General features: G+C 37.3%; 1 protein-coding gene across 1 annotated transcript in view; it reads left to right on the top strand.

Annotated features, from left to right (window-relative positions):
* The window catches only part of LOC140329771 (IgGFc-binding protein-like), a 103,277-nt gene extending 81,067 nt beyond the window's left edge, over window positions 1-22,210 (top strand). Inside the window, exons 39-60 of the mRNA XM_072410162.1 lie at window positions 23-200; window positions 311-419; window positions 975-1,066; window positions 1,181-1,357; window positions 2,851-3,053; window positions 4,190-4,334; window positions 4,432-4,673; window positions 4,937-5,101; window positions 6,143-6,267; window positions 8,135-8,403; window positions 8,887-9,095; window positions 9,804-9,945; window positions 10,244-10,494; window positions 11,173-11,302; window positions 11,475-11,643; window positions 11,985-12,164; window positions 12,912-13,042; window positions 13,178-13,377; window positions 17,266-17,404; window positions 18,079-18,216; window positions 20,132-20,231; window positions 21,761-22,210. Coding sequence (XP_072266263.1) covers window positions 23-200; window positions 311-419; window positions 975-1,066; window positions 1,181-1,357; window positions 2,851-3,053; window positions 4,190-4,334; window positions 4,432-4,673; window positions 4,937-5,101; window positions 6,143-6,267; window positions 8,135-8,403; window positions 8,887-9,095; window positions 9,804-9,945; window positions 10,244-10,494; window positions 11,173-11,302; window positions 11,475-11,643; window positions 11,985-12,164; window positions 12,912-13,042; window positions 13,178-13,377; window positions 17,266-17,404; window positions 18,079-18,216; window positions 20,132-20,231; window positions 21,761-21,950 — 3,684 coding nt within the window. The 3' untranslated portion in view covers window positions 21,951-22,210. The remainder of the gene's footprint in view (window positions 1-22; window positions 201-310; window positions 420-974; window positions 1,067-1,180; window positions 1,358-2,850; window positions 3,054-4,189; window positions 4,335-4,431; window positions 4,674-4,936; window positions 5,102-6,142; window positions 6,268-8,134; window positions 8,404-8,886; window positions 9,096-9,803; window positions 9,946-10,243; window positions 10,495-11,172; window positions 11,303-11,474; window positions 11,644-11,984; window positions 12,165-12,911; window positions 13,043-13,177; window positions 13,378-17,265; window positions 17,405-18,078; window positions 18,217-20,131; window positions 20,232-21,760) is intronic.
* Window positions 22,211-22,534: the final 324 nt, after the last annotated feature.

Raw genomic sequence — 22,534 nt, 5'->3', positions numbered from 1 at the left:
CAATTGAAATGTGTAATTCCAGGTGAATGGAAAGAGATCAAACCTGCCAACCACTTCTGATAGTAGATTTGGGGTCCATCTTAGTGGTAACTACATGATTTTGGCAACAGATTTTGGGCTGCAAGTGAGATTTGATGGTAACCATTATGTAGATGTCTATTTGCCATCAATCTTCAAGAATCATTTGTGTGGATTGTGTGGTAAGTCTCAGTTTTATATTAGAGTCACTTTGTTTTAAAGTTTTTACATATTCTGTGCTTGTACTCTTAGTTATGATTTAATCATTGTAAAACACTGCACTGTTTTTCAGGCAATTACAATGGCATATCATCAGATGACTTGTTGAAGCCAGATGGAACACTTGCTGCTGATTCTAATGAACTTGGAGAAAGCTGGATAGTGTTGCAGGATGGTAAATTGTAGGTGTAAAGTTAACATTGAGTTACATGTCTTGTTTACAGTCCTTATGTTGGTGTAAATGATGATATACTGAATATCTACCCAGTTTTTTTTTTTTCGTTGGTCAGGTTATTCATTTATTTATCCTTTGTTCAGCGCAGAACATGTTAAAATTTTGGTTTTTGGGCCCACTTACTTCTTTCTTATAGTATCTAGCTAGTCTAATTACTGAACCTGGATGAAATGAGCTATACCAATGTAAAGGAAGAAAACTTATATTTCAATATTTTAACCTTTTTTGAGCTAGGCTTTGGTAACTGGTGTGCTGATCCCTAAAAGAGTGTAACCTTTTCTAGAGTTATGTTATCCAAATTTTTCACTCAGTAACATTTGCATTTATTACATTTGTAGTTACATTTGATCTATTAAAACCTAACTCCAGGGATTTTGATATCTCCTTCCTACAGGAAATCCCCTTAATAGGGACACAGATGACAATACCAAACAGAAGGAGGCATAAATCCTTCTCTACTCTGTCCATTATTTACTAATTATATGCCTTTGTTCCTGTTCAGATGTGGAAGTGAAAACTTGGCTGTTTGTAATTCCAATGACCAGCAGGACTACAGCAAGACTACAGTTTGTGGAATTATTACTGATCCATCAGGTAGGAATTGTGGCACTAATCTAACCATCACTTAAAACTGTGCATTTGAATGATGCTTAGGTGGTATTAATTGCAGGAGAAAGAATACTTTCAGAGATGTTTTTTTTATTTTAGGCATTTTCAAGGACTGTCACTCTCTAGTAAATCCTAATAACTTCTTTGAGAACTGTGTGCTGGATATGTGCTACACCCAGGGCGAGTCAACCTCTCTCTGCTATGCTGTGCAGGCATATGCCCAGCAGTGCTCAGATGCCGGAGTGTGTGTAGAATGGAGATCAGACACTTTCTGTCGTAAGTATGACTTTATTCATGACAGTAGTAAATGTAATGTATGGCATTGGAAGTGCTTAAGAGTACAGAAATGGGCTTTTCAACCAGAGCTAACCTGTTGGGTATACAGATGAGGTGCCTAACTCTAGCTCATTATGCAGTGGAGCAATCAGAAAGGGAATTTGATATAGTAATTTGGAACACTGTGTATGAAACCGGGCAGGGATCAATTCAGTTAGCAAGTGCTCACAGACCTAAGATGGTCAGACAGAAATCTCAGAATGACCTTGGCTTGGCTGCCATTGTTTGAGCAATTTCTGACAACAAGTGAAACTAATCAGTCAACACCTAATGTCATCCAGAAACCGCTGCAAAGTCAAAACATTCTCTTACTCCACCTTAAACGTAATTCTTTGTAATTATTTGCAGCAAGATTTCAGGGACCTCCTCATGAGGTCACTAAGAATCAATGTACTAAAGAATGTGAAAACTGGACACAATTACGATCTGGTGAAACCAGTTGGCTTTTCACAATTGGATGATTAAAGTTCATCTACCTTCAAAGTGTCGCTTGATTTCAAAATAACATACTTGAAAAAGTGCTTTGAATTACATCCTGTGTATATGGAAGATCATGTCCTCGATCAATTAATGAATTGGAGTAAATACAATGGGCCTGATTTATTAAAGCTCTCCAATACAGGACAATATTCGTCAGTGAACCTGGGTGACCCAGGAAACATGGAATGGTTTTCTTAAAACTAACTTGATTTTTGGTATTAAATGTTTTCAGTCCTGGACCAGATGCATTCTAGGTTTGCTGGGTCACTGATGAAAGTATATCTTATCCAGTCTTGGAGAGCAAATTAACATTGTCTCATCGTACATTTTATTGACACTGCAAACACTGTTCTGCTTGTATCAGTTTACACAGGAACTGCTTCTGTTAAACAGAACATGTTAGGGAATTACAACAAGTGAGCTTTAAAGGGGAGAGGAGCAGATTTTTCCACAATTGGTTATGGATACAATAATATGATAACCATGGCACTATCTGGAGAAGCACAAATCATGGACAGGCTATACCAAAATATCAAGAACTTTAAACATACCCTATGGCCTGTAAACTCACTATTAAAATAATGAGCACAAATGTAATTGCCTAGAGGTTGCTGACTACTGAAACTTGGTGACCAACTAATCAGATCATTAGAAAAACTAAAACGCCCATTGGTAACTCTTGATTAAACAAGCAGCAATAAGGATCCTTCTGTCTCACCTCCCTTCCAAATTTTTTGCCCCCAAAAAGCTGACAATCTCTACTATTAGGGCCCAATAAGGGGTGGATTGTGTCAGAGTAAGGCATTGAGTGTTCTTATTTTTTCTGGGTTAATTTACATGGATCAGAGGTTTGCAACTTTTTTTATTTTTTGTTAGTGGAAGTTGTCCATCAAAATTGAGAGTTTGTTTTTCCTTGCAATAAATAAATGTCTTACAATCATTTTTAATTTTAGCTTTATCATGTCCTGCAAGAAGCTATTATAAGAGTTGTGGTACCACATGTCCATCCACTTGCTTCAACTCTCCTGCGGTAGCACCATGCAAGTCTGAGTCAGTAGAAGGCTGTTTCTGTAATGAAGGTTATACCCTCAGTGGAGACAAATGTGTCCACCAGAGTGAATGTGGCTGCATTGATAAGCAGAACAACTCCTACCAGGTAAAATATTCTCCAAACATTTGCATGTAAGCATTTACTTATTTTCAAAAGACTTAACTTTGACATGTTCATTTGCTGTTTTTTCTTCCTATTTTACATGTTTCTCTTTGTTTTGTTCTTTGCCCTTAACTTATAAAAGCTTCTTTTTGTCTTCTTTAGTGTGGTGGCCCATAACATATTACTATATGATTATATTGGAAAACAACTAACAGGCTTTTCAGTCTATGTTATCGTGTTCAAAGATAGGTCAGACATTAGAATTAGTGTTTCTTTCATCATCTTTAAGTAAAGTAATTATTGATAAGGCAGTATTATATTTGGAAAAAGAAAATTAAAGCTAAATTTAAAGTAGTCATCCCCAGTGTTTATGAGGTTAGATAGATACGTGTCGTTGGATTCACTTCTATACGTTATTTGTATTCTCCATCATCAGCTGACTTCTAGCAACATTTGTCAGCTAGAAAAAAAAGTTAATGGAATCTCTCATTTTCATTAGACTAATTCGATCGAATAGCCCGATATTTTTTTGGTGACCTAACACCGAATTCCAACACCATTAAAGTCTATGGAGGGGGTGGATTCTGTTTTTTTTGGGACTGTGTAGATTGCTCTTGCAGCCCTAACGTAACTGTAGTATGTGTTCTTGGATAGAGATCTCTATCCAAGAACACATACGGAACAGCAGTTTATATGCAGTCACAGCTAATTGGAAGCACTCGCATGCCTCCTCCAATCAGCTGTGACCGCAAAGTTCGCACGGTCACTGGGCTGTACTTATCAGCCCGGTGTCCAGGGGAACTGAACTGCATCTGGAGTTCGCCTTTTTTTTTTTTAAATATTTTTTTAAACACAAATAAGCAAAGTCCAATTCCGTGTTTTTCGGGTCGAGTCTGCCTGAATTAGAACCGCCATTTTTGGGTCCAATATAGGGGCAAACCAAATTCAAACACCAACACTAACCACCACTGCTGAGGGTTAAAAAATATTGTATTGGTGTAAAAATAAGATTACACATAATTATCAAAACTGAAGTGTGTTTATTTTTTTTGTTTATGAAGATGTTCACAATATATATGTTTATTCTTTTTAAATAGGATGATTTTAAAAATGATCACTTGCTTAATTTCTGGTTTCAGCTTGGTGAGAGTTGGTTGTCCTATGAAAATTGTACCCGGCGCTGTACATGCAATAACAATAACAACATCACGTGTGAAACATGGCAATGTGGAGAACGAGAGCAATGCAAGGTGGTTGATGGAGTGCTGGGCTGTCATTCTTCTGGTTTGTATTTTATTATCTAAAATCTTATTTTATACACATGTCAGGTAAATTACCATGAACTTGTTTATTGAAAAACACTATACGGTTTTTACTACAGGAATTGCAGCTTGCCATATTTCTGGAGATCCCCATTTCTACACATTTGATAAGGTCATGCACACTTTCATGGGTACTTGCACTTATGTTTTGGTGGATGTCTGTGACAAGAGAAGCATCATCCCGTTTACTATCACAGGCAAAACAGAAGATAGAGGACAACGAGCTGCAACATATCTCAAAGAAGCTTACATTGATGTATATGGAATCCGTATTACACTGCAGAGAGATAGGAGAACTTTGGTAAGATTATATATACATTTAAATTACATGCTTACAACATGATTCCCAAATGGCCTAAATTGTTCAATATTTTTTTCAAGATTAATTTTTTATATCCCTACAGTAGCTATATTGTTGTTTATACTGCTGTTACTTCCTGCAGGATATAGGAAGTCCAATGCAATATGATCCTAAAGGTTCACTGAAATATTTGTATTTGAAATAAGTGCAATAAGTTCTTTAATGAGGCATTAGTAAATGAATACTGTTGTATTTATTGTTAGGTTGGTGATACTCTCATCCATACACCGTGGTCTGGACATTTGGAAGGGGTTTCTATTGCCAATGTGGGTCTGTATATCGTGGTGACCACTGACTTTGGAATGATAGTGAAGTTTGACGGCAATCACCACTTGGAGATTGTGTTACCGGAATCATACTTTGGAAAGGTTAGCATTTCAATTTTTTAGGTTTTTGTACTTCAGATATAGAAATACAAACAAGAACATTCAAAAACACATTTTCCATCTGTATTGTTCCAAATACTATTTGTGACATAAAGAATTAAGAATCCAATCACATCAAACTAGATAGTTAATACACCTACACCTGTCTCAGTTGTGTTCAAGAGAAAAAAAAATCATCTGACTTTAGTCAACTAGTAATATTGATTGATGCAACTATGTATTCCTGATATGAACCCTCACCTCACCCTCAGTGCAATTGTGCAATTGTTTTTGTCAAGCAATTGCTACTCCAAGCTCATGGACAGTTTAGGATTATTTTTTTACAGGACACTAGCCATTGTTACTAGCCAAGTATTTACACACCTTGCCGTCAGACAGTGAAAAGTTCTTATCTTTAACCATGAGTACAACATTACTAATTAATTCAAGAGTGATTATCAATTCAGGGAATTTGAATGTGATAATCATCTTCTGTTTATTTTTCAAGCACCAGTTATTTGTTTACAGTACAGCATCTCAGTGTCTGATCTTACTATAAGAAGGCCTTATTAGGCTGTCATTGACTATTGAGTATTTAAGATAATTATGAAAGGCAGCATCCCCCGGAAGTAAGCAAAGATTGCATAAATATTGTTCAAAAAAGATTTGACAACAGTGTTTTAATGATAAAGCCCTAAGGACAGTTGGGAGGGGGGGATATTTTTATATTAATCCTGAAAAAAAATAAATGAATAATTAGAAGATATCTCACCCCATAGGAGATTTTACACAAAGATAGTAGGTTGCAATGTCAAGTGTATGCTTATATCTTATGGTTATCCATAACTCTATAGGTTTTGATAAACAAAAATTAATACAATGTTAAAAAAATATGAAAACAACTAACTGGGAGTATGTATACCAAGTTTTGACAATTTTTGTTACTTTCAGATATCGATAAATTAGTATTACAGAGTTATTGTTCAATAATGTTGTTGTGATCAATATAAGAGCTTTACTGATTTGATTAATTGTTTGCTATAGGTGTGTGGTATGTGTGGAAATTTCAATGGCAATAAGAACGATGAATACCTCATGCCAAACTCACTTCAGGCATCTAATGTAATTGAATTTGGAAATAGCTGGAAGACAACAGACAGCGATGACAAGTAATCTCAGTTTAATATAATTAAGAAAAAAAAACAACTTCAGGAAAATACATAAAGACAACCATTTATTTAAAATGCAACTATAGCTGGGAAGGGTTAAAAGTTTTGTCAAGCTTATTATTATGTATTTAATATCATGTCTGAATCCCATTGTACAGATTTTCCTCCACTTTTTGATCTCTAGATAGTGGATATAATAGAAACACTTTTTTTTTTTTTGTAGAATGCAGAAAACATAGGCAGGTTTTTATTGCTGACTGTGTCAAATTTAGAGATACTGCTTCACTTCCTGTGTTAGGAAGATTGATGATTGGGAAGTCAGAAAAATCCTACCAAAATACAAATATAATAAAATACAAAAAGCAATAAAAACATGGTTACAATCCTTCCTCGTCTTACCTTTAGGTCTACAAAAGACAAGCAGATCTGTTGTCACATTTGCATTTGACTGACTAATTGAATTAGTTTTCTGATCGATAGTTCGTAAAACATAGCACATGCACCATATTCTGCTGTTCTTGTGTGGGGATGATCAGGAGAACCCAGACGGATGGGTGCTCCTGATTGGATATGTCTAATTGTAGTAGACAGCTTGACCTGTGTACCTCCAACCTATATTTACTAACATGTATAATCTGTCAACAACCCATCAAAAGACCAGAAATTGGTTGTATGCTATCATCCACCTGTTGAAATAACTTGATTTAATTGGAATGAAAGATAAAATCTACTGGAAGAAAAATCTGGAAAACCTGGAAACTAGAAAAATCAAGAAAAGGTTCCAATACCTTTTAAATCCATATTGGACTGTTGTCCCCAAAATGAAATCCGAATTGCCATGGGCTGATACATGAAAGGGTTAGGTACTTGTAAGTCACGTAAGTTACTTAACCTCCCTAGTGGTAACCCCGAGTCTGATTGAGTCTGGGTAGAAAAAAGTTGCTAAAAGTGGTAACCCCGAGTCACAGTCAGGGTTGGTAAACCTATGGAAAGTTAGTAAATACAGAGCTTACCTGATCCGCCGGGGTCCCGCGCCGTCCAGCGCCTTGATTTCCATCTTCTTTCTTCTTCCTGCTTCTGCATCCGATGAGTCACTGGGGGAGTTCCCGGTGACGTTGGTGCGTGTGTACATCCCGGCTGGGCGGGGCGGGAAATTCAAAATCCATTTGTATTGCATTCAATACAAAAAAACTGAGTGTAAAAGCAGTACATTGTTTTCAAAAACATTTATTTTACAGTATATTTATTAGTATGAGTATATTGTGTATTTTATTTTTTAAATTTAAAATTTTTTTTTAAATATTAGTTTTTTTTAATTTTATTCAATTTATTGTTTTTAAATGATTTTGTGTTTCAAACTTTATTATACTCATACTATTATATTATACTGTAAAATAAATTTTCATGAAAAACAATGTACCGCTTTTAGACATATAAAACCGGAAATAAATGAACCGCTAGGGAGGTTAAGTGACTCTGAAAGTCATGAGCTGGAATACATTGGATGTGTTATTCCCAACAGTCCTTGGCCTACAACAGAATGAGGGTTTAAATATTGGGGGCCAACATACTGATAAGCAATAGTGGTAGTTGAATCAACAAGGTAGAAGGTGTAGAAACATAGCAGAAAATGACACAAATGAACTTCTACTCCACCAACAATCAAACACACACACCCGCCAGGTACAGCTGCTTAGTCAGTGACATGGTATTTTGAGGGGTAAGATTATTGTGGTCTCATTATGAATGTATTACAAGCTGATAAGGAAGTATCCATATTGGTATCACCTTTAACCTCATGTATTTTCCTACTCTGTGATGACTTGGTGATTGTTCCATAATTTAAAATATTCTTTTCACTGTACAGATGCTTGGATGATGACAGAGTGGATCTTGGCCCACCATGCACTGCAGCTCAGAGACCATCTATAGAAAGTCAGTGCAATGCCCTCCTGTCAGACACATTCAAACCTTGTCACCAGCTAGTTGATCCGCAATTGTTTATTCAGTCCTGTGTGTATGACATGTGCAGATATAATGGCATGATCTCCACATTGTGTGCTATATTCCAAGCCTATACAGATGCCTGCAGAACACACGGCGTAAAGATTAAATGGAGAAATCCAATTTTCTGTCGTAAGTATTTAAGACAATATGCAAGTGGAAGGTAAGGGGAAAATTGCAAACTGGGAACATACTGCAAGTGTCAAGGTCAAGGTATTTGTGCTTTTCTATGCAATGTAGACAAAGTATGGCTTGTAGGAGGAGCCAGCAGGATGTTGTATATAGCTTTCTGAAAACAAGTAGTGATAAAAAAAATACTGAATGACCTGAAATCCAATAAATGAAATACCAAGGCCAGGGACAGGTGATGAAAAGGGCTAGATGATGCTGGATATACTCCAGCCAGAATGTGAGACAAGCCATATCTGACTTGCTGCAGTTTCTAATTCATTTTGCAAGAACCTAACAGTCAGTAGTAGAATGAAAGTAAGGTTGGAATCCAGCTTTAGGTTAAAGGTTGGGAAGTTGGATACCTTCATATATTTCTGCATTGTCATACTTTTTAATTTTTAGGTGTATGTTTTCAAAATGATTGTAATTATTTATTTTTTGCAGCCCTAGCATGCCCAGTACATAGCAAGTACACAGATTGTGCATCTCTCTGCCCATCTACCTGCAATAACATTTATGCTCCCGATATATGTGATAAGCCAACTGCATGTTTGGAGGGCTGCGTCTGTGACGATGGATATGTCCTTAGCGGTGACCAATGTGTACCACTCAAGTCATGTGGTTGCAGAGATTCCAATGATAACTATTACAATGTGAGTACTAATAGAAATAGAAAACAAATTCGTGTTTATTTATTGGAATTAAAAGAATATAGGCTGTTTACTTAGAAAAGTCAAATACACCCCATCAATGGAATTTTTCACTTACCTTAGTAAATAGATTGGATGGTTAAGATCAACAGACCCTCACATCATTCACTTGGATTTGTGAAATATCCCTTTCAGGGGAACAAAATCACTTTACTAAATGAACAGCCCAAACTTCCTTAATAAACTGACCGCCACAAAAAAAGTTATGTTAGGAGATCACCCTGAAGAAATGGTTGATGTATAATCATAAGCAGTGGTAAACAGAGTTACCAAGGGGCCATTGCCTGTATTGACCAGCTTTGGGTCCAACATTTAACTGGTCAATACAGGCATCTGGGGGCAGATTAACAAAATCAGTAAATGTGACATTCACCACATTTTTTCCTGCAGGTGTTAGATCGTGAGCCCTGAGTTTTAAATTGCAGTGATTGATTCACCTGCAATGCTTGGTGAATGTCACTGTTTTATAAATATGCCCCGAGATGCTTTTATTTTACCAGTAGGTAATAGAAGTACACAATGTCCAGATCTATATGATGTTTGATTATACATTCTTAAACATTTCCTTGATAAATATTGTTTATTTGCACATCTTTAATATCATTTGATGGAGTAAGTTGAAATTTGTAACGTTATATATTGCCTTTAAAGGTTGATGAAAGCTGGATTACCCCTCTCTGCACTCAGAAATGTGAATGTAAGATGGGCAATGAAATCAAATGTAAATCATTTAGTTGTCCTTATGGGATCTGCAGTGTAAACGAGATGGGCAAATACATCTGCAAGCCAACAGGTAAGTGTGTGCAGAACTTAAATTTAAATCCTGTACTGTTAAAAGAAAGAAAATTTGTGTGTAAAACAAAAAAGTAATACAGAAGTACTGCTCAATTGTAGTTTATTTTCAAACAGGCATTATAACAGCACATTTTTGTGCAGAGGAACCAATTAACCTATCAACTGCATTAGTATCCTACTGTGCTGGTTCACATTCTATATACTGTAGTGTTTTGCCTTGTAAAATTATTTATTTGGAGGAAGTCTTCTAAGATATACTTTGCACTGCACTGACTAACTAGGTGTATCTATTTCAGGTTTTTCTAAATGCACGGTCGGAGGTGACCCACATTATCTTACTTTTGATGGTCTAAAACATCACTTCCAGGGCAAGAGTACTTACATCCTGACACAGACCTCTTCTTTTTTACCTGATTATATGGAGCCATTTACCATTGAAGGCAAAAATGAGGCAATGTTCTCATTTAGTAAATTTAGTTTACTGAAAGAGCTGCATATTAAAATTTACAATCATGTTATATCATTCAGACAAAACAAGATATTAGTGGTAAGTATAAAAAATATCTGCTGATAATAAGTAAATTCAGAACTTAAAAGGATGAGTAATTTTTAATGCACATGACTGATTCTGCCCCCCTCAGCATATATGTAATTGGGCATACTTACCTTCAACCCTGATTATCGCAGAATCTGGGATCTTCAAAATGTGGCCTGCCCAAAACCATTATGCGTTTATCTAAAAATCTCAGATGTCTACACATTCATGTGCACACTAACTTAGTCTTTATGTCAGTTGAGTATTAGTCAGGCTTCATTAGTCAATCAAACAAAAGTGGAAAAAAAAAAAAGAGGAAATAGAAGGGATTCTCCTATCAAGGCTAAATCTGTGAAAGCTGGTCACTCCTATTTACCTTCATTTAATTATTTGAATGTTTGTGCATAAACACGAAGACTTAAATACAAATCCTTGCAATATACACCTTGCAGATTTTAGATAATTTTCATTCTGTTATGTTGGTTAATCTATTTCCAGCTGTATACAAGTATGTCTTAATATTTATTTTCTGAACAATGTTTTTTGTCTTTTGTTAAAGTAAATAATTCCATCAAATATGAAAAGAATAATATATTATCTTTATAAAAGAAAATGTAAAAATATTTACACAGAGGCATGAGATTTTTTAGAAAATTCTGTAGTGTACTGATTATTCCTGTTGCATTGTAGCTGAATGGGGTGAGAACAGTACCTCCAGTCCGTCTACATGATGGAATTCACATCTTCCAAAAGCCAACACAAATTTACTTGGAAACAGATTTTGGTCTTTCTATCAGTTTTGATGGCAATGAAAATGCAGGTACCGTATATTTTACACAACATGATATGCAACCTAGGGGGGTTGTCCATTTATAACTGGAAAAAGGGAACATACTAGGGTGACTATTTTGTGCATTGTTAAGCTATGGTAATCACAAATTTACCTGATGTTTATATAGATATTTAACCTTTGTTTTGCTTCTTTGCAATAGAAATTACTGTACCAAACAGCTACAAAGATTTGCTTGAAGGGCTTTGTGGAAACTTTGATGGGCGAACCTTAAATGACTTTAACAGTCCTGATGGGAGACTGATTAGTGATGTGGCGTCATTTGGTGAAAGCTGGAATGTCAGGTCACTTAAGTCAGCTACTAGAGTCAGGTATGGTTTATTTCTGTAACATGCTATGCATCTTTAAAGTGTGCACATTTCAGAAACAAGTGAGCAATTCACAGCTCTCAGAAATCTGACCAGACAGGTCATTTTACATATGGATGTTATTTACATTTTCTGATATAAATATAACCCCTAGAAGAAGCATTTACCAATGTGTATGCGTAACACAATATTAAAATATGATACTGTAAGCATGTAAAGTTTGGACAAAATTTACTTCCAGGAAAATCTTCATTTAACAACTCAAAATGTGTACCTACTTAGAATTAAGATGTTGGTGTTGTGTTTCAAAATAGAAACTAAGTCAACTATTTTTTTTTCTGCAGACGTTCCCCTCTGATGCCATTGGAAGAGGAAGATATTATATTAAACACAGGAGATAATTTTGCCTGTTCAGCATCAGGCATGATCTTTGTAAATAGCTCTTCATTCTGTGGAGTTATGAGAGACCCACTTGGACCATTTAGATATTGTAACCCATCTGTGCCTCCAGAAGAGTTCATTGTGTAAGTAATGCATATATTTCTAATAGGGTATATCTAATACAGAAAACTGGGTACCACTGCACCAAGATTGCTGGGGTTTGAGAAAGGCTTACTCTGTTTAGTATGGACTTTTTATTTTGTATTATTCATTAGTATACCTATGGTATTTTGTTACTTGCACGCCCTAACTGAGATTGGGGAAACATTATAAAAAAGCAAGTGGAACACCAGCTAAGTGTATTGGAAAAATTGACGAAAGGTTTGACCCTTTCTATAGTCCCATGTATGTTCTTACTGGAAATATTGACTTTCTGTTCTTTTTAGTGTGCAGTAGGGAATTAAATTTCAATGGTAGAAGCATGGAAAACACTAAAATTCCGACCGATATTTAAACCATTACAAACTATGCAAAACATTTTATCTTAAACCTAAATTATAGCAATAATTTTAAAGCACATGTATTTGTTTACTTAATAATTGAATAACTTAATTGATTATTTTGCTCATTTTAATGCAAAAATAATTTGTGTGTAAATGAATAATCATTTTGAAGTGATCCTATGCACAACTGATTTGCTGCTTTTCTCAACTAGTGGCCAGTTGAGTATGGTAAATTAATATGTACAGACTACCTAAAATACAATGAAACTTGTCCTAAATCATGGTTTAAATGCTTTACATATTTAAAAAATGCAGTGTTATTATTGTTATAAATGCAGTGTATTATTATTTCTGTAGCCATTAATTTTTTTTCACCTACTCCTATAGGGACTGCATTTTTGACACATGTGCTGAGTTCCAAAGTAAAGAGATGTTATGTATTAACCTTGCTCGGTATGCACTTGCCTGCCAGCAAAATGGAATTGCCGTGGAAGGCTGGAGAGAAAGTTCTGGCTGTGGTAAGCATGTTCTTAAGTTTGTTATTACATTTTCTTAGTAGTTCTCAATTTTTTTTGTGAAAAATACTGGAATATACAGTAACTGTCAAACTCTACAGAAATTAATATATATCTTTTTTAAAATTTTCCAAACAGCTTTGACCTGCAGTGCTAACAGTGTTTACAAAGACTGCATGAGTGCCTGTCCTGCATCCTGCAGCAATATGGCATCAGAATCTGAATGTGGGGAGCCATGTATTGAAGGATGCCAGTGTGAGCCTGGGTACATTCTCAGTGGATACGACTGTGTGCCATACAAAGATTGTGGCTGTACTTACCTCAATAAGTACTACAAGGTAATAACAATAATACTTGCCGGTATAACTGTTACTGTTTAATTGCTGTTTAATTTACCAAGGCCCTGTGCTGGGAAGGCTTTACCCAAAATGGCACAAGGAAGAATATTATTATTATTAATAATAATAATAATAATAATAATAATAATAATAATAATATTATTATTATTAATAATTTTGCCCATGTGCTAAAACATGCTGCACTTTGTGAAAGCACTCACAAAGCTTTTCATGCCACATCTGCTCTTGTGATTACTAGTGACATATTATTCAAGACAGGTGGAGGGACTACAGCCCCACTGAACGGATCATTCAGAACAAGAGTGATCTTTGTACTGAAGATTTTCTGGTAGAGTGTAAGGCATAATTTATTGAGGCAAATTTTCCTAGGATAGTGGTACACTCTTATCTATGTTGAAATACTAGCGCTGTCTTAGATTGTTTTTTGTTTTTATGATTTTTTACAATAAGCAGCCCCAACTAGTCTTTGTATTCTATCAAAGTTGGCATTTGATTCTGGAATGTAGATCAGTTTCTGTCCTTGGTCTCCACTGTATATAGGGTTGGTGTTTGAATTCGGGTTGTCCTTATATTCGACCCGAATATGGCTGTTCGAATTGGGATAGACCCAACCCAAAAAAACAGGTTATTCGACTTCGTGAATGCGTGTGTAAAAATATGTGTAAAAATAAGACGAGCTTTTAATGTTAAAGTAATATTTTGAATGTGTGTGATTTGTGTAACAAACTTTTATTTTTTTACAGGTTATCCCACAATGACAGGATGATTCCCACGGCTGCATTCATTCATGAGCACAGCCGTGGGAATCCTCCTGTCAGTGTGGGATCCCCGGGCACTAGAGTTTATATGAAGACACGTCTCCCCATTTATTCACCTCCAGTGCTCTGTGTTGGTCTGAGGAAAGGAAAATCCCGATGACGCTTGCGCTGTCATCATTACGAATGAGCGAACACCTGGAAGTTTGGGTTCGCCTGGTTCGGCTGAACTTCAGCTCAAAGTTCGGGTTCGGGACCCGAACTTGAACCCAAACCCCATTGAAGTCTATGGGGACCCGAACTTTAAAATACCTGTAAAATAGTCATAGTAAGGGCTAGATGGCTGCAAAAGGATGCAAAATGGGAGTAAGAGCAGGACAATTGCCCTGCAAACAAATGTGGATAGGGAAATTACATAAAATAACATAGAATAGAAAAAAAATTAAAAATAATAATCTTGAACCAGGAGGTGGAGGTCACAGTGAAGTAGTAGGTTGAGAAGGCGATGGATGTGGCGGTGTAGGAAGAAGCGGTGGTGGAGGAGGTAGCCAACACTGTTTTTGTTGTTTTTTATCTTTATTTTTTTCCTTTATTTTTTATTTTTTTAATTTTTATAAATTTGGGAAGACCCCAAAATTGGTCATTGGGAAATAGAAAAGAGAATGCAAAGAGAAAGTGTGCTGGAGTATACCAATGGCTGGGTGTGGCCGGTATACTTGTCTATTCAGCACAAGGTACAGACAAGTCCTGTGGGATCCATGCCTGGTTCATTTTAATGAACGTGAGCTTGTCCACATTGGCTGTGGACAGGCGGCTGCGCTTGTCTGTGATTACCCCCCTGCCGTGCTAAACACACGTTCCGACAATACACTGACCGCAGGGCAGGCCAGCACCTCCAAGGCTTAAAGGGCAAGCTCAGGCCATGTGCCCAATTTGGAGACCCAGAACTGTTCCACCATGATGCTGAAATGCTGCCCTCAGCTAAGACATTCCATATCAGCTGGTGGCGCTGATTGTTGTGGCGTGCTGACAAAGCTTTTCCACATTTCGGCCATGCTAACTCTCCCTTTTGAGGGGCTGGCGGTACCCCAGCTGCGTTGGCGACTTCTTCCTCTTCCTCTGCCTTCGCCTTTTACTGCTTTCGCTGAGCCTCCGCTGTCAGGTGGGAATGCCACCAGCAGCGCGTCTACCAGTGTGCGCGTGTACTCGCACTTCTTCCAATCACACTCCAGTGACCGAATTAAGTTATCGGACACCACCAGGCCGGGCTTGAGGCTCAGTGGCACCAACTACTCATTGGTCTGTTGTTCCATGACCGTCCACAGCTCCTGCGCGGTTTTTCCCCCAAACAGATGAATTTCAAAACAGCCTGCTGTCGTTTCCCCCTGGCTGTGCTGTAGTTGGTGGTGAAGGTGTTATGCTGACCGGATGAGGAGGTGGTAGAGGAGGAAGCGGAGTAGGAGGAGGAGGCAACAGGAGGCAAAGAGAAACAGCCTGCAATCCTCGATGGCGAAAGGACATGCACCAAACTGCTATCCGCCTCAGGCCCAGCCGCCACTGCATTTACCTAGTGTGCAGTTAGGGAGATATAACGTCTCTGCCCGTGCTTACTGGTCCACGTATGGGTGGTTATGTGGACCTTGCCACAGATGGCGTTGCGCAGTGCACACCTAATTTTGTGTGCCACTTGGTTGTGCAGGGCAGGGATGGCTCGCCTGGAAAAGTAGTGGTGGCTGGGAACCACGTACTGTGGGACAGCCACCGCCATAAGGTTTTTAAAAGTCTCCGTCTCCACCAGACGGAATGACAGCATTTCAAAGGCCAGGAATTTTGAAATGCTGGCATTCAGGGCCAGGGATCGCAGGTGGGTAGGGGGGTACTTCCTCTTTCTCTCCAGTGTTTGGGAGATGGACAGCTGAACGCTTCCATGGGACAGTGTGGAGATGCTTAGTGACGGTGACGGAGGTGGTGGCGTTGCTGCCACATCCTCTGTTTGCGGGATGGCAGGTGCCACTGTCACTCCAGAGGGGGAGGAAGAGGCCAAGACTGCAGCAGAAGAGGGAGCAGGAGGAGCCTGAGATCTTTCGTGGTTTTTGTGGTGTTTACTCCACTGCAGCTCGTGCTTTGCATTTAGATGCCTGGTCATGCAGGTGGTGCTCAGGTTTAGAACATTTATGCCTCGCTTCAGGCTCTGATTGCACAACGTGCAAACCACTCGCGTCTTGTCGTCAGCACATTGTTGTGTGGCTTTGGTGTACCGCTGGGTGCGGTAGGCAGTAGCAGGCCACTCTGCTTTTGCACCCTGCTCCCTCTTTTGCTGTGCGGCTGGCGCTGTGTGACCACCACCTCTTCCTCCGAACTGCACTCACTCGATAGACCTTGATTCCATGTGGGGTCTAGGACCTCATCATTCTCCACATCATCTTCCACCCACTATTCACCCCTGTCCTCCCTGCCGGCCTGTCACAGGATGATTCCCACAGCTGCATTCATTCATGAGCACAGCCGTGGGACTCCTGTGTTCTTGGATAGAGAATCTCTATCCAAGAACACATACTACAGTTCTGCTAGGGCTGCAAGAGCAATCAGGGGAGCGGAGCTGTCAGCCTAGCTGATATCCGCTCCCCTGATTGCTTTTGCAGTTCTACACAGTCCTGAAAAATAACGTGAATTTTCCCACTATTGACGAATTGGACGTGGATCACCCAAATATATTGGCCAATTCGATCGAATAGCCTTCGAATCGAATAGTCAGATATTCGACCAACACTAATAAGTATAGGCTCATTTCCAGTCATTAATGTTTATAGTCTAAATATTCAAGGGGATGACCATCAATTGACCAGTCCTGTGTATATATTGCGTGGACCTACATAAACAACCCATTCCATTTTTATCAAATTACACAGACACTCACCTACCAATATATAGCTACTGATAAATCTATCCTACTTTCTCATTTTTCTCACCTCTGTATATCTTCAGTAGTTTTCACATAAATATTATTATGTGAGTTGAATCTATGGCTCACACACTTTATGAAAGACATTTTATATAGTATATAAACATATTTGGTTTTAATAACAAATAAATATTTGTACTTTTTTTGCAGATTGGAGAGAACTTCATCATAGATGATTGTTCACAGAACTGCACTTGTACAGACAGCTCCTCTGTAGTCTGTGAGCTCATGCAGTGTAAAGAATGGGAAGAATGTACTACAGCAAGTCAAATTCGTGGATGCTTTATATGTAAGTGGGCCTATAGTACTTTTATTGGACTTATATAAGTAGGCATTTCTTCTGTTTAAGATATGATAAGATGGAGAAATAAGTGCAAAATAATAAAACATGATTACAAAAAATAAATTAATTAATTACAGTAAAAGGATGGTGCCGATATCTCACAAACAGAATGACCAGTTAGTGACTAGAAAATAAAAGACAATGCAGGCCCTGCACTTCATGAAAAAAAGTAACTTCTAAAAGAACCAAAAGAAAAATGTTCCTAAATTTAAATGAATTAAGAGTGAGGCACAGCCGTATTCCTTTACCTATTGTGCCTATTAACAATTTAGCTGTTTCATAAAACTACTGCAGCTTTATGGTATCCCCCAAGCCTTTAGTTTTAGTTATTTAAAATGTTATCATTTAACAGGTTAACAGGACATACTTATTGTTGTGTGATGTGGTTTTCCTTTCTTTTATTTGTTATTGGCATTTTTTTTTTAACTATAGCTTGCCTTCTGCAAACAACCAAAACCCACTAATATGTGACCGACCCATCCTATCTTACACTTCAGTGTGATTTCTAGCACAGTTGAATTTTATTAGAGTTTATTGAACTCTCAGGGTATCAAACCCAAACAGATTAGCTCAATAATAATGGCACCACATATTTCAAAATTTATTTTATTCTTTTACAGCAAGCCCATGTCTGGAAAACCCCTGCGAAAATGGTGGTATCTGTGTGGAAGTGGAAGGCACGGATAATGCTACCAGTGGAATGCACTGTCAATGTCCCAGCAGCCATAAAGGACCCTACTGTGAGGAAGAGAATGACTGTAAGTGACCATTTAACTCCCTTAATTATATAGGTAATCAGGTTGCAAAAAAAAGTCTATCAAGTTCAACCACTAGGGAAATAAATATACTAGAAAACCAGCATATTCCATATAGAAACCTATATGTACAGTTGATCCAAATGAAGAATGAAAAAAAAATAAAGTAAGGTTCAGTTTACTCCACTAGGGGAAAAAATCCTTCCAGATTCCCTAAGGCAATCGGATATTCCCTGGATCAGCAGTCTCTGGTATCTTTCCTTTAAAAATGTATTACCCAGTTAAATTCTGTACATCTAGTTTTTTCCTAAAACAATCTATAGAAACTATTTCCTGAGGGAGTCTCTTCCACATTTCACATTTCCACATTTCTACATTACATGGACTATAACGTGAAGAATGCTTTCCATATGCAGATAATAAATGTTTTCTTCTCCAGACATAAAGCGTACCCCCTCATCTTTTGCAATAATCCTAAAGTGAATAACATTAAAGTATGTTCTTTATATGGACCCTTTATATATTTATATAGGGTGATCATATCCCCCCTTAAACACCTTTTCTCAAGGGTAAATAGCTTCAGTTCAGCTAATCTCTCTTCATAGCTGGGATCCTCCATTCCTTTCATTAGTTCATTTGCCTTTCTCTGCACTCCATCCATTTCCACAATGTCCTTTTTGTGAGCTGGTGCCCAAAATTGGACGGAATATTACAGATGAGGTCTGACCAATGCTTTGTACAGGGGCAGGATTATGTATTGATCTCTGTAGTCTATTCCTACTTTGTTACAAGAAAATATTTTTCCAGCTTTTGAAATTGAAGGTTTGAATTGCATGCTATTATTAAATCTATGATCTACTAAAACCCCCAGATCCTTTTCTATTTTTGACTACCCCTAAAAGCATGCATGTTGTTAGCCCCCAAGTGTCTAACTTTACATTTATTATTATTTAATGCCATTTGCCACTTGGCTGACTTTTCAAACAGTGCATCCAGGTCTGCTTGTAGATTATAGATATCCTGTATGAATTTAATTTAAATAGAAATGGTACTTTTTTTCCTATATTGTTTTTAGAGATTTGCTAAACAGTTTTAGGTTAATCAGAAAAGGTCCAAACATTGGGCCCAATTTAATAAAGCTCTCCAAGGCTGGAGAAGATACACTTTTATCACTAAAGCTGGGTGATCACGCAAACCTGGAATGGATCTGGTCCAGGATTCGAAACAAAAAGCAAATTACTTTAAAGAAATACATACACTAATGAAAGTGTACCCTCTCCAGTCATGGGTAGCTTTCATAAATTAGGCCCACTGAACCTTGAGGTACACCACATTTAACCTTAAATCATTCAGAGTATGAATTAATAATCACTACTCTCCTAATACAACTTTTAGGCCACATTTTACCTTTATCACAATTATAATTGTATAATGATGATTGAATTTCAACAATTTTCTGGAGTAGATTGATGTCCCTCTGGATTTGAAATTGTGCATTGCCATGGACCCTGAGGATGCAGTACTACACAGGTTTCTGAGAACTTAAAGCGGACCTAAACAAAAACCACCATGCAATGTTGCCACACACAAAGCCAACCACTGGGGATAATGTAACTTCTGTGCACATTCAGGGGTTAGATCACCTAATCAGTGAGGGCCATGACAATGTTGGCTTCCTTGGTGAAAGCACAAGATAAGTATGTGTCATAATCAGCAAGTATGTTGCTGAATATGTCAGAAGCTCACCACCCAACAAGTTTAGTTTTGTTTTAGGCAAATAAGGTGTATTATTCTTTCTTAATATTTATTGTATACATTGCAATATTACTAGTCATTTTCTGTATTGCGTTACCTATAAATTGTCATTATTGTTATATATACACGTGTACTAATACATATGTCCCTTCTATCTTTTCAGTTAACAACACAGTTCTTTACATTGTGGTTGGCATTGTGCTTGGAATCTTTGTCATCAGCTTTGTGTTTGTTGCTGCTGCAAATGTTTACTTAAAGTCCAAGTATGTATTTTTTAGACAAAATTTTTTATTGAACTATTGTAAATTTGGGGTAACTTTGCTGTGTAAATATATATATATATATGAAGAAAGTATATTATTTCTAAATTTGGTTCCACCTTTTTATTTATACTCCAAGAGAAGTTTAGGGACATGTGATAAAATTAAAATCACACAAAGTTTGAGTCAAAACAGCAAAGTAGCAATAATCCAGGAAATACTGAAAATTAGGTAAATACCAACATAGTACACCAAATGATTATCATAAAAAAACGTTTTTGATGAGATGAATAGCACTTGAGCCCCAAATAAAGTTGAAGTTTTGCTCAATATATAGATTTCAAGCTGGGGTTTATACAAAGAAACCCACATTCCTTCTTTTTGTGTTAGAGTTAGAGACAACGGGTCTGATTTATTAAAGCTCTCCAAGACTAGACAGGATACACTTTTATGTGTTTAGTGAAACTAGGTGATCCAAAAAACCTGGAATAGATCTGGTCCAGGATTTAAAACATTTGCTAACAAATATCAAATGACTTGAGGATATCCATTCCAGGTTTGCTGGATCACCCAAGTTAACTGATGAAAGTGTATCCTCTCCAGCTTTAATAAGTAAAGCCCACTGTCTTTTGGCCTTGTAGAACAAAGTAAAAGTGTTACTGCAAAGGGCCACCCCAGCCCCGTTATACCCACCTTGTCCAGGCTTTCCACTGCCATTTTCTCAGCAGCTTCCCACCTATAGCCAATCACCGAGCAGCAGCGCATTTATTGCCATTCTGTTCTCCTGTCTGGATGATCCCTGTCAACACACGTTCATGCAGCCAAACCTGATTGACTTCTAACACTGCCATTGCCTCTACCAGTCTGTGGGCTGTAGAGAGGATTACAAAAAGCTGATCTCAATGCATTGCATAAAATCCATTTATTTGATTTAAAGGTATTTCACAGTAACACTAAGTGGTATTTTAATTTGTCTGGAGTTATTATTTAATTAACATACATTGTTTTTAACATTGTGTCTCAAACTCAAAGCCCCAGGTTTTGGGATGCACATTTGTCCCTTCTACTTATACAGTTGACAATCGAAAATCCGGCCATCGATAACCTGCTTCCTTCAGTTTTCCGGGATGAATTTCGGATTGCATTTTCAATACAGGCACTGTAGTACACTGTTTGGCCACTTATGTTTTAATGGCAGCTGTTAGGTCTTGCTTGCTGCACTAAATTCATGTTTAGATGTCCCTGCTCTGTGGAACTGTGCCAGATGTCTGCAGTGCTGCGAGAGGAAGGCTGGTCTGTGTGTGGAGGTGAGTATAACTTTCAAAACTCCAGAATTGTCAAAAATATGGCACTCCACAGATCCAGAGGTTGCTGCATTTTTGAATGTCAACTGTATTTTCAAATAGCCTTTTGAATTTATATTATGTAACTATAGCAGTTCATATGATAATCACATAATGTAATGTATTTCAATGTAAAAAGCAAATTGTGCTTATATATGTAACCATTTTCCATAATATTTCCTTGTGTAGAAAAAAGAAGAATGGGATTTTCGACTCTTCTGAAAGTGAAACTACATCAAATAGACCTATACAGGTGCCTTTTGGATACACTGTGCCTTATGGACTGTCAAGGGCCCAACCAAATATGGCATTTGATGGGGATTTCATAGATGAAGCTCCATACAAAACAGAAAGGAGGATCACTGGATATGTGAATTAGAAGGCAGAGCTAAACCGAGACCAGGAAAAGCTGTAGAAATGTAGGTAAACAGCAATGAAACAGGAGAACCAAGTGATATTTCCTCTGAGGAACATGGTGTCAAGATAACTTAATTAGTTGATTAATTAGTTTTAGATAATTAAAATATCATATTTTTTTTCTAAGTAATTTTTTAAACCGTTATTTTACATTTTTTTCCATGGTTACATGTAATATGTTTATTTTAACCGGCGCAAATAAAACGGTTCCTGTACAGTAAATTGCTTGTCTGACTAATCATTTTGCTTCAAAAACTGATGAAATTGATGGAAGATAGAACAAGTTAAGGGAAGTAATTCCAGAAGAACAAATACAAGTGCCACATCAATAAAAACTTTCGTAAAAAAACTAGGTTGTATTCAAAATAATAGATGAGGTTAAAAGAATTTTAAATATTCTATGCAGGTATTTGTGAATGCGCAGGGTTTTTAGGAGGCCAGATCACAGGCCAGACTACATCTGTAACAGAAGACTTCTCACCACAAAACTACTACTGTGACTACAAACTACTTTGTGACTCTAATGATAAAATTGATAAAGCTGAA

Source organism: Pyxicephalus adspersus, chromosome 4 (genome assembly GCF_032062135.1).
Source record: "Pyxicephalus adspersus chromosome 4, UCB_Pads_2.0, whole genome shotgun sequence".
Taxonomy (NCBI): Eukaryota; Metazoa; Chordata; class Amphibia; order Anura; family Pyxicephalidae; genus Pyxicephalus; species Pyxicephalus adspersus.
The sequence above is the reverse complement of the archived record's forward strand: the minus strand, read 5'-3'. Positions and strand labels throughout refer to the sequence as shown.